Source organism: Xyrauchen texanus, chromosome 30, assembly GCF_025860055.1.
Source record: "Xyrauchen texanus isolate HMW12.3.18 chromosome 30, RBS_HiC_50CHRs, whole genome shotgun sequence".
Lineage (NCBI taxonomy): Eukaryota > Metazoa > Chordata > Actinopteri > Cypriniformes > Catostomidae > Xyrauchen > Xyrauchen texanus.
In genome coordinates this window covers 18,201,200-18,214,164 of record NC_068305.1, presented here as the reverse complement: position 1 = coordinate 18,214,164, position 12,965 = coordinate 18,201,200, and the positions used below count along the sequence as shown (strand labels likewise).

The window sequence follows — 12,965 nt, the reverse complement described above, 5'->3', positions numbered from 1 at the left end:
TAATGGTGCAACATAACAAAATGTGAAAAAAAGGAAGGGGTCTGAATACTTTATGAATGCACTGTATATTACTCACTCTGTCCAAAATCATTCTGAGGAGTTGTTTGCTCTAGCTCAGCTGAGATCATATTTAATAATGTTCTGGCTTCTGGCAGTTCCTTGAATGACCAGTACAGAGTTCGTACATCATTTTTCTATGAATACCACCCAGGGACAAAATAGATGAGTTTTAAGCCCTGATTCTTTCATTTTTTTAGCAAAACGCATCATTAGTTCAGTGCAAATGAAATTGTAAAAGAGTAGGCCATTTTCTTCAATTATTTAGTTTCCAATTCTGCAGCCTTTGTCTTTTGGAACTGTAAATCTTTCAAAGAATGAATCTCTAGAAGAGTTTTTGGAAGTGGGATTGCTATTTTTCTTTAGAATTCATAGAGTTGGCATCTCTGTCTGATTTCATGCAGATGTCTGGCAACCTTTATCCTTCTCTGGAAGTCTGGATGTAATGAAGTGCCTTTGTTTATGGAACTTTCCATGCATCCTTTGTTATGGACTGTCATTGTTTAACAACTTTTATAACACTATAGTTAGCCTTTTTTGGAGGCACTCCTCTTCCTGTTGAGAACAAAATCATTGCTTGCTCTGTGGATTGGCATGCTGTGTGCCTCCCTCTCAGATAAAGTTGCCAAATCCACACCTGTAAGCAGAGACCAAATTGCCAGAAATGATGGAAACCAGTCCCCATAAGAATCCTCCCCCAAGCCGATCCAGCACCCTGTTCATTCTTGGCAATAATATGGATTTGGGGAAAAAAGTATGAAATACAATGGGCTGCAAACAGAACCCAATTTTCTGCCACTGAGGAAACTACAAATAGACACATTTTCTTCAGTTTTTCATTTTTATTGAGTATGTCATTTTCAAGATGCAGTATTCTTGCACAGAACAGGCAATAGAACTAATGCAGGCACAAGTTTAATTGGTCTGTAATCAATAGTTGGGATGGGAATTGTAAGGATTTTAATGATTCTGGTTCTGATTAGGGTTTAGTTTAGTACTTTTTAGGTAGAAATGGTTGTAAATAAGAAATGTTTTTTTTATTATTATTATTTTTTAGATGTGAGTTGTATTTACTGCCCTTTGCTGTCTGTTGCCTCATAAAGAGCTCATTTCAGATTTCAACAAAACAGATAAAACATAGGCCTACAGAAATTAATTGAATGCAATCCTTGCAAAAGGTGTTCACACAAACTTTTACATTTCGGCAGAATAATTAGAGGCGATAATTAGTGCAGAAATTGGTTTTAACTACAGCATCTGTTAAATAAAAATACTAAACATTACAAAATTCATATAAAAAAAATTTATCACAGAAAAGAACCAAGAGTCTCATAAGACCAGAAACACACTTTATGCAAGGACGCAGACGATTGGTCTGGTTGAACATACTTGGCGTGTGTTCTTGTGCTTAACGTTTCTGTAGCAGTAACAAACAGCAATACCAAAGGAGGCGATAGAGCTATCTTAAAACATATTTGCCATTAAACTGGATGTTTTTAACTTGTTCAGCAACATTTTCTTAAATGGTTGCTTCACCATGACTGTGGTTGACTTGAAAGAGAAAACTCACCATCAAAGCAGACAGTTTACACTAATGTCTGTAATGTAATGACCTTGTGCGGCAATGTTGAAAGTGCAACACATACTTGCGTCGTGCCATGAATTTCGATGTATGTCTACCACCTGAACCGCATTGATGTGCCCTGTGATACATGTGTAGTGTCCTATCTGCGACGTGGCATGGCGCTTCTCGTCCGGTGTGCGATCTCCTTATAATAATTTGTAATTTGTTCAAGAATCAGCCTACACTGGTACTTCTGCATGTTTTGCATTGTAGATTCAGAAGTGTTTGTGTTGAAAAGTAGTGCAGAACACACCGAGTTATATAGTAGTGTTCCATCCTCATCTGCAAATTAAAAAAAAAAAAAGAAATCCACTTTTACTAAATGTTTGCTGAAACGCAAGTCATGAAAATCATTCGGACCAGTATTTTTTTATTTTTTAATGGTGTACCAAGACTAATCGAAAGATATCTTTAGAGTGACTATTTTTTGCAACAACCACACAAACCAACTAGAAACATGATGTAGCATATATGTATTTAATAAGAAACTCCCATTACATAATACCATTCTTGTTTTAACATGCTGTCTAATGTCAGACCACTGAAAGGGTAAGCCAAAGAGTATAATGAAAAGTTACGAAGGCATGCACTCTGCTATAGATCAAACTGTTGTCTCTTTCTACTCTTCACACTCATGTTTTTAATGTTTATTAAAAGCCAAGTGCCCTTATCATTTCTCAATCCCTGGCTACCATTTCTCCCTTATTTCCCAACACTAGAGAAAATGTCTTTTCTAACAGCTGCAGCATTTATTCGTTCCCTCCCTCTGTCCTTCCCTCTCTCTCTTGCACAAAGTGATAAACATGTTTTTTTGCCCTCTATGGCTTTAGCCAGATGGATTCTTCTCCCCCCCTTCCACTTTGTTTGTTGTCATTGTTATTACTGTCCAAATGTCCTTGAGTCTGAAGCACTTATACATTTCATCTGGTCTCTCATTGCATTGCCAAAACCTCTCCAACCTCCTGTGGTGCCACAGACGTGAGAAAACTGCAAGAATTTGAGCTGCCCTACGTGTCCGTCACCAGCCTGCACAGTCCTGATTTCCACATCGTCCTCCGCAAAAGGTACTAAACTCAGTTGATGCATCTGAATGGCTTGAGATATAATGGAACATTTTAGAAGTAATTTGTCCAATTTTCCTTATTGTCACTACACCATAAACAGTACTGTGCGAAAAGTCTTAGACAGATTAGATGTTTCATAAAGCATTTGTTTTAAAGGAATAATCCCAGTTCAATACAAGTTAAGCTCAATCGACAGCATTTGTGGCATAATATTAATTATCACAAAAAAATCTTCCCTCCCTTTCTTAAATGGGGCCATACTGTATGATATTACATGATATTAGTGTGTTAATATCACTTACTAACCTTTTCTATGTAATGTTATAAATGTGACATGAAGATGTCAACAAACCCAAAAACACTAAAATCACTTAAAAATACAAGTTAAACAACTTTACAGCTCAAATAATACATGAGTTTTAACAGAAGAATTGCTTTTATAAAATAATAATCTTCACGCTTATGCCTTGAAACCCTCCAAAAATTGGCCACATTCACTTCTATTGTTAGTGCTTTTTTTAAAGAGGTACGAGTCAAATTACATTTTTGTGGTAATCAGCATTATGCCACAAATGCTGTCGATTGAGCTTAACTTGTATTGAACCTTCAATATTCCTTTTTTAAGATGGTTATTTTAGATCTGCTTTAATTTGTCAATATGAAATGTCAATTTTTGATTTCCAAATCAAAATGAAACATTCCATTTGCAAATAGAATAGAGGTAGTACAAGTTGTACTGCAACAGATGGTATGGCCCCAACAGAGATTGGATCTCAACATCATTGAATCAGTCAGGGTCAATTGAGACAGTTTAAATACACAGAACTGTGGCAAGTTTCTTTGAGCAATTTATATGCCAACAACGTTGAAAAACTGTGCAAGAGTACCTACGAGAGTTGGTGTGGTTTTAAAGGAAAAGGGTGGTCAACAAATGTTGATTTAGTTGTGTGTTTATTGCATTTTATATGAAGTTTATTGATAAATAAGAATTATTCATGAAAATATTTTAAAATATAAAAAATTTTACAAAGTGTACTGCACATCAGTGTAATGATGAAAAAAGCCCCATCATCTAGTTTGTTCATCTTGTTAATGATCACATTAAAACACTACCCTGCAGAATGTACGTTTTTAGGGACAATATAACTGATTATTTGTCCAATTAAAATGATGTTTTAGAAATGATTGGCGGTCTGAGTGAGTTTGATTCATAGATCTTGTACACCTGATAGATCGCTAATCTGGTTAATGATTAAATGCATTAAGAATTGCTGTAGTTTATGTAAGGACACGCCACAGTAACAAATTACAGAATGTAATTATTTTTTTTAGTGACAAGAAAACAAATTCCTTGTCAAATTAGAATTATATCTTGGTTTTATCAGCAATATATCTTAACTGTGATCACAATTTTTAAAGATATGGCCAGACATGCAATCCACCAATAACATTAGAGCGACGGCAGTAGGAACACGCTGGAGCAATTTTGTAGTACAGAGTCTAGCAACATCATGCAGTGAAGTCACTGCATATTGTGTACAGGGCTAAACTTCATGGTTCCACACACTGCAGTCATATAAATACAGTAAGATGTAATGTACACTATGTATGGAATAAACTTAAATTTACAAATTGACACAGTATACACATTATACACAAGATACAAATACGCACAGATTACACATATTACACAAATAATACAGATTTACAAAATGTGCACAAACTTCATACGTTATGACAATATAAATGTGCAATTTAATTAACGGTTCCAATGTGGAGTTAATCGAAGTGAATGTACCAAATGCCTAAATACATGCAGTAGTGTACATAATGTGCAGTCTCCAATGAATAACATTATATTCAATAAAAGAATATATAATTATATTTAATAGAAGAATATAGCAATATTGTTTATTTATGTTGCTCAGGGAGAAAGTCAAGATATTCTGCTTAGCTGTCAATGCAGCCCCCTACTGATAAGAAATAACTTTAAGAATTGTTCTTTTCTCTTCAATTTGTGATTCGATTTTCTCAACTTTCTACTACTAATGCTATAACAAAAACAACCTACATAATACAATGTAAATCTTCTATTAAACAAGAAAATAAAATATTCCTCAAATTCATGAGGGCTTGCCAAAGTGTAATTTTAATGGTGAGATATTTTAACAAAGGGCTATTTAGCATATGAATATTTGCTCAAGGAAGAGGTACCCCAAAGGGCTCCATCTATGCTCTGTTTAACTGACTAGAGAAGCACATATCCCTTCCTGTTGCAGAGGTGGGTATGACCGCTACCACAGCAGTCTTCTCATGTGGTTCTGTGCAGCAGTAGCCCACAGTAATTCTAATGTTTTTGCAGTGTAAAACTTTAGTTCTTCCCTTGTAGGACTTTTTGGACTGACATTCATTTTACAAACTCTCAAACTGTCTGTGAATTGTTGTTCTTCATGGAATCTCTGAAGTGGTTAAAAGCCATGCAGCATGCAAATGTTAATGTTCCAGTCTGTTTAGTGGTTTATTAACAGAAGTGTATTCATCAGAAGCCCTTTGGAGTGCACAGTTTATGTAATGGAATAATTTGAGAGATTTAAGGGTGACTATTCACTATTTTGGGCATAGAAATTATGCTGTGGAATCCAGATTAAATGAGCAGAAAACAGAGGTGTGAAGGTGCTGTGAGAACCAAATGTTCCCCTTTTTAGTGCATTATCATGGTTTAGCAGCTTGGAGAATTTGCTGAATAATTTCTTCACACCTCTTCTCCATAGTGCCTCACACCTCTTCCATTGGTGCACTGCTGGCATATAGTTTTCCCCATCAGTCCCCTCAAGAGATCCACAGGCCTCTTGACCTACTTTACTGAAGAGTACAAACAACCTTCATCCAAATCCCACCTGTTGACTAGATCAGGATTGGGATATTGATCTGGCTGCTCTGATTGACTGCAAATAGGAATGGGACATAGATCTGCCTGCTCTAATTGGCTGCAAAAAGGGCAATGAAAAGGGCAGAAATATGTATAAACCTTTTAACAGCAGATAAATTACAAAAACGCACTTTGTGACATAAAAAAAAGCAACTAAAAACCCACTCATAACACCTTAGCAACACCCTGGCATTGTATTGGCAATTTTTACATGGGTAAGAACCACTGACATTTACAGAAATGTAGTGATTTAGTTGTGTGCTTAGATAATTAGATTATGTTTATTGAAATAAGATGTTTATTTGTGTTCTATTACAGTGCATATTGTTTCCCGTCTGGTTTTATTTAAATTTTTGTGCTGTGACTTTGCTTTAAATGTTTTTTATTCTTTGTACTGTAATTGTCTAACTTCAGATCTAACAGTTAAAGGAATAGTTCTACAAAAAAAATCTCTCATCATTTTCTCACCCTCATGGCATCCAAGATGTGCATGACTTTCTTTCTTCTGCTGAACACAAACAAAGATTTTTAGAAGTAAATCTCAGCTCTGTGGGCCCATACAATGCAAGTGAATGGGTGCCAACATTTTGAAACTCCAAAAGCACATAAAGGCAGCATAAAAGTCCAGTGGTTCAATCTATATATTCTGAAGTGATATAATAGATGTGGGTGAAAACCAGATCAATAATTAAGTAACTTTTTACAATTATTCTCTGCTTTTACTTTCACATTCTTCATCTTTTGTTTTTAGCAGTGAGCATTCTTTGTGCATATCACCACCTACTGGGCAGAAAGGAGAATTTGTAGTAAAAAAAGGACTTGAATATGAATATTTTTCTCACTCGCACCTATCGTATCATGTCGTATGGACCTCTTTAATGCTGCCTTTATTTGTGTGTGTGTTTTTTTAATTTATTTTTGTTTTGTTTTTTGGGTGTACTATCCCTTTAACACTATGCAAAGAGTTTGTTGATTTTATCCAAATGTTGCCTAATATACAGTAACGCTGTTTGATTTAAACATTGGCCTCGTTCTCACTTGTGCATCAAATGTAATTTTAATATTTGTACCTGATTACTGCATGTAGAGTGTACTTGTTTAAAGATTTCAAAGAATCACCATCTTCAACTTTCACAGAAACTCAAAAAGATTTTAAATTAGATTTAACAGAGTTGATCAGTATCTTTTGTTATTTGCAAGATTTTAGCTCTCTGCATTTAAAAACTCAGCAAAAACTTATTGACCAGACCTCACTCTGCCCACGGCATGATTAGAATAGTTTTTGACATATGAACTGTTAGTCTGGTCATTAAGCTGAAGACTGCTTCTTTGCCAGATTGCTCATTGCCTCAGATGGCAAATGGAGAAAAATACACTTGCGACAGCCTTTGTTCAGTAACTGATAAGCTTACGTTGCAATAGAGCTCTTAGGCAGATGCTTCATTAGAGGAAAGCACCTTTCTTTTCTCCAACTTAATGGAAGAAAGTGTTAGCTAGACTATTGTCCAGCTGTCTCCTAGAGACTTTATCATATATATATATTTTAAATAAATTGTAATTATGCAGTAAAAAAAGCAGTGCACATGGTTTTTCTAACTGATTATACATAAGAAAAACGATGTAATCACAAAGTAAAATTATTGGATGTCCTTCAGATAACTTATCATGGTCTCACTCTATTTTCAGCTACTGGGATACAGCATATGACAGTGATGTCATGGATGATTGTGTGGGACTAAACTTGTTATATGTTCAGGTAACATTTCAAAATATATATATTCTGCCTCTGTACTGTATTTGTTTGACTTGATTATACAATTTGTTAATTATCTTATTAAAAAATGTCTTGGTATTTCTTTCCCCATTTTCAATATAGTTATGTATGTATCTGTGTTTCGGTGTCCCATTGACATGACACTTTAAAGGGGCTTTTCCCACTCTGGGGTTATCGTTTATAAAATTACAATTTTCTTTAATTAAAAACACAGCATTTATTCTTAAGTCAAGTAACAGGGTGAGTTTTTCCCCCCACACTACTCAGACGGTGTCTGACATAGATCTGGGATGGGTCCTGGTGAACAAAGAGCAGCACAGACAGCTCAATTCCCTGCAGGAGAAGGGCTCAAAGAAGGAGGTACGTCTGAGCTCCTCCACGTATGCTATTTGATCTCCCTCGTGTCTATGAACTGAAAGAGGTTGACTGGTTCTATTGAAGATAAAGTCCATCCCCAAACCTGACAGTATAGTGGTGAAGCTTTGAAAACACTGTAATTCATATCTATAAGATAAGCATCTTTATTGTAAATGTTTTATTTATGAATATTTACATGTCTGTTTTTCTTGTCTTTTTTTCACAGTTCATTAGATTGGCTCAGACACTGAAATACTATGGCTACATAAAGTTTGATCCTTGCATCACTGATTTCCCAGAAAAGGGCTGTCATGTTATAGTCGGTGCTGGCAACAATGAACTCAACTTTCATGTCAAACTACCAAGCGAGCAGGTGAAGGAGGGCAGCTTTAAAGTCACACGCATGAGATGCTGGCGGGTCACTTCATCTGTAAGTTTTGACTGTGTCAAAGCATAACTTAAAGGTGAAGTGTGTCATTTCTGTGCCACTAGCCCTGTCCCAAACTCAGGCCATTGGTTGAGCTTGTGCTGTTACTTCTGGTCCAGACAGATTGCAATTCTGTTTGGTACAGATGGTGGCACAGAAATTACACACTTCACCTTTAAGAAAACAAATGAATGAGCAATTTACATTCTTCTCCAAGCATAGCATGATTTAAAGATTGAAAACATTTGAAATCATCAATGTTCTTAAAAACCTGGTTGTTGTCATTGTCTAGTTTTTACAGAATGTGAAAGGCATTTGACATGAATGCTACAAAAGCTTTTGATTTAGTAGTTCCCTGTAAATCCATCCCTCAAGTATGTCAGTAAATGGTTAAGAAAGGTGCTTGACCTTGTGAGTTAAAAGTGGGTCATGTTTATTAAGAAAGAACAGGACAGTTCGACCTTTCGACACAGTGTTATTGTGTGCACAGTTTGGGATTTGTGATTAAACGGTCAGGTACTCTATTATAAATCATTCAAACCCATAAACGCAGACTATATTTAAAAAAATCAAAGCTGTATGTGACACCTTTATTTTAGCCTGGTATTTTTATATCAAATCTCCATATAAAGGCTTTATCCAAAATTATAAATGTATCTTTTTACAGAAAGCCAAGGATGTAGAAAAGCTAAAAAAAAAATAACTTCTCAAGTCTTTCTATTACTATACCTTCAGGCACGTCTGGTCTGATTCTATTTTTGCTCTGAAAATGGGAAGTTCAGTTAATGCTGGGATGACCAAAAAGCCATTTACTATAGCAAAAGAGACTCTTAATGGCTAGGCTCACGCAGCTGCTGGAAATGGCTATCAGTCTTTGTTTAGAGTGCTAATTATGACCAGTACTGGTTACTTTTCAAATGTATTACACTACAATGACAGAATACATCAAATGGAATCTTAATACTTTGGATTACTATTTAAAAATTGTTTTGACTATAAACAATTTAGAATCAAGTGAAAAACTTCTGCTAGTACAGTAATAAAAAAACGCACTTAAATGCATTCTCTGAAAAAAAAAGCCTAAATATCTTGTGCTATATATATATATCCTATATATCTTGTTGCTTCTAAACAAATTAAGTGAATTTATTCTGTTTTTAAATGTTTTTACAGGAAAACAATACAGAAATTCAGAAATTACTAGAAGGATTTTCTTGATAGAAAAATATAATCATGCCTGCATGTTAAAGGGCTAGAAATAGCATTTTAGCTTAGCATAAAGCTAAATGTACACCTTACAGTTTACACAAGGTTAACTATTTACAAAACCCCTCAGAGTGCATTGACATCTTTTTCTGATCATGTGTGAATTCTCTCTATCAAGCTTTTTTTAATTGAACATTATGGATATTCATAACATTACTACAAGTCTTTCAACACAAATAAGATAAATACAAACTAAAACAGAGAAATATAAGGGCATCACAAACATATGTATATCATATTCATTAAATGTTTTGTTAACTTTTCCTGGTTTTAGGAAAAGTCCCTAAATGACGTCATATCCTTGGATTGCATCGTTTATATGGATAAATGTTTCCATTTGAATAGACTAAATGTAAAATGAAACATGACAATGCCAAATTAATCTCTTCTGTAATCAAAATACTTTTTGAATGTTACTTTATTCAGATTATAATCAATTTAAATTGTAAATGTAGTGGAATATAGTTACTTGCATTTTGTTCACACACAGTTCAGTTATGAACAACTGCATTCTATAAGCAATGTAACAACATTTTCAGGACTTGTTTGGTTAGCCTGTTCTGTGTGAACAAAATCATAGTGGCTGAATAGTGGTCTGTGCCCACTAGTCTCAATTGAATGTCTAAAATAATGTTGCATTAGTTGTGACAAGTCTTTAGTGTTATAGAAATCACCATCTTTAACCAGAATGACAATGATGAAAAGTACGTCAAAGGCATTATTCACAGCTATTTTCACAGAAATCACACCTTCACAGTTTTCTGCAAGTGTGTTAGAATTGGAAACCAAATTAAGAAGATTTAAATCAAGTAAATTAGTACAAAATCAAGTTGTTGCCCTATACCTTGTTTTTAAATAGCAGATTGACTTTTATTAACTGAACTAACATAAGATTTCTCAAGAGAATGTGGAAACACTGTGTCAGTTTGGTCCAATACAAACAGCTGCGTATGTGTTCTGGTGCTGTATTCGCAAGAGGAAGTTGTCTGCTCCACTCCACGCAGTAGACTTGGCTTAGTTTTATTCCTAGAATAGCAAAGTTGGGTTACTACTGAGCTCCGAATGGACATCTCTAGAGAGCAGAACCTGACACTCAGGATACTGGGTTCTGAGTTCCCTGTGTATATGTAGAACAACGGGACAAGTTGTTTGTTTTGTGTCATTGGGGACAATTCTAATGACACAATATCACATGAATGTGATGCTGTGTAATCGTGTTAAATGGCATTTAGACCAGAGCTTATGACGACTAATTGGGGTTTGAAAGGTTTTAGAAATGGCTTTTGTAATTGCCTCGACAGAAATTACAATGATCATGATGGTAGTTGTTGTAATCACCTGGTCTGACTCTACAGCAGGTGCCGGTGGTGAATGGTACCGCAAACCCAAGCAGTTCCAGTAAATGTGATGTGAAACTAGAGCTGGCCTTCGAGTACTTGATGAGCAAAGACCGCCTCCAGTGGGTCACCATCACCAGTCCTCAGGTTAGTTCCTCAGTTCTCGCAGTCCTAGCAAAACTTAATTTAAGCTGTATTGTTAACACTGTTCCCTAACTAGATGCAATGGGATAAGGCATTTTAAAAATGTATTTCCTTTTAAATATGAGATTTTGCTTCATCAGTCTTGACAGCAATGAGCAGCTTGGAAAATTTGACAGTTTGCATCACTTGTTTCATCATGTCAAGCCATGTCATGCGGTTTGTTCCTTTAAGATAAAATCACCTTTTGTCATAAACTGCATTGTTAATTTAATTCAACACCAACATGTCTAAGATAACTTGATTTCACAGGCAATTATGATGAGTATCTGTCTCCAGTCTATGGTAGATGAGCTGATGGTGAAGAAATCTGGCGGAAGTATTAAAAAAGTGAGTATGCCTCTGTTAGTCTTTTTGCAAGTCCCAGCTTTGGGAATCTTTCTGTTGAGTTACATGTCTGTGTTTGTATCATATCCGCCTTTTTCCTGAATGTGGAAGTGTTCCAAGATTGGCCTGTTTTCAATTTTCTGGCTCCAGTGTTTTCACCAGCCTCGTGGAATAATCTTAGCGGCTAATGTGATGTTTAAAATATTCCATTTGTAAAACTGTCAAAAAACATGTGGATCTATAGTGCCGATACTTGAATGACCGTTTTTATTGACTGCCTCAACTGAGTGTGTTGATGTCATGAAGCGATAGTCTAAGGTTAGAGGTTAGTGATGATATTAACTATTTTTAGTTGTAATGACAGCCAAATTCATTTTTACTCATTTAAAGGAATAGTTCACCCAAAAATGAAAATTCTCTCTACACATCCCAGATGTGTATGACTGTCTCTATTCAGCAGAACACAAATAAAGATTTTTAGAAGAAGATAGAGCTCTGTCAGATCCTTATTTTTCAAGTACATGGGTACCAGCACTTTGACGGTCCAAAAGTCACATTTAGGCAGCATAAAAGTATCCAAGCGACTCCAGTCAAACAATGAATGTCCTCTGAAGTAAATCGATACGTTTGTGTAAAAATAAATGGATTATTAAAACCGTATTAACTTAAAAAGTGCTTTCTGCTAGCAGTTGATGCTTTACGTAGCAGTCATGTGATGCAAGCGTGTAGGTGAGTTCATACGAGAATTCGGAAACAGCGCTTATTTAACAGAAGAAGGGACATCACGCGAGAGTTCGGCCATTTTCAAACAGCATCAGAACCCTGGACGGAAGCACCGATTTAAAGTTAAAAACGTTTTAATTATCTACTTGTTTCTTACATAAACCTATCGATCTTTGTGGGCTACATGCACAACCAAAAATACAACACGGCAGTTGTAGTCCAATTCATGAACAAATGACTCTTATGAGCCAAAGAGACTCACAAACTATTTAGTTATCAGTTTAAATCATTCTGAGAAATCCTTGAGTGGTTATTGAATTAACATCTGACTCACTTACCGAACTTTGAAGTCTTCGTTACTTTCATTAATGCCTGACTCAAGAACTGTTATGTTATGTAAACCCTCATTGGACCACATTAAGAAATATTATGTTTTTGCATAACTGATTATTTAAAGTTTTCTCCAGCTTGAGAATTGTTTGTGCTCCCATGTGGCAGATTGTTTTGTGAGTTTGTTATGTAATGTATTTCCAGCAGATGCAGAAGAAGCGACTGAACGGTACACTCCATCGATCTGACAGTCAGCAAGCTGTGAAGTCTCCCCCCTTACTGGTGGGCATTGGAGATTTTGTTAATGGAGAATATTTGAGTTTTTCATGGAAGCTGTACTATTGTTAATATGCCATTGTCTTGAATGTTTTTCAGGATTCCCCCAATTCCAGCCGTGAACAAGTTGTCAAAATCTCTGTGAGTGGATTTTTTTTGTAATTTTGTAACCCTTTGTAATTCTGCTCTATACTAATTTTACTACGGATGTACTGAAAATGTGCATTTTATTCTTTCATCTTATTATTGTTTTTCCAGACAAATGGTAATTTA

At 35.4% G+C, this 12,965-nt stretch overlaps 1 protein-coding gene across 2 annotated transcripts in view; it reads left to right on the top strand.

The window, feature by feature from the left end:
- The window catches only part of LOC127623993 (sorting nexin-17-like), a 36,313-nt gene that overhangs the window by 21,226 nt on the left and 2,122 nt on the right, over positions 1-12,965 (top strand). The window contains exons 7-14 of one of the 2 annotated variants that reach the window (XM_052098560.1): positions 2,658-2,745; positions 7,361-7,430; positions 7,716-7,808; positions 8,032-8,235; positions 10,854-10,982; positions 11,289-11,366; positions 12,624-12,698; positions 12,792-12,833. In XM_052098560.1, coding sequence (XP_051954520.1) covers positions 2,658-2,745; positions 7,361-7,430; positions 7,716-7,808; positions 8,032-8,235; positions 10,854-10,982; positions 11,289-11,366; positions 12,624-12,698; positions 12,792-12,833 — 779 coding nt within the window. Of the gene's footprint in view, positions 1-2,657; positions 2,746-7,360; positions 7,431-7,715; positions 7,809-8,031; positions 8,236-10,853; positions 10,983-11,288; positions 11,367-12,620; positions 12,699-12,791; positions 12,834-12,965 lie in introns of both variants that reach the window. The other variant, XM_052098559.1, reaches the window with a different exon arrangement.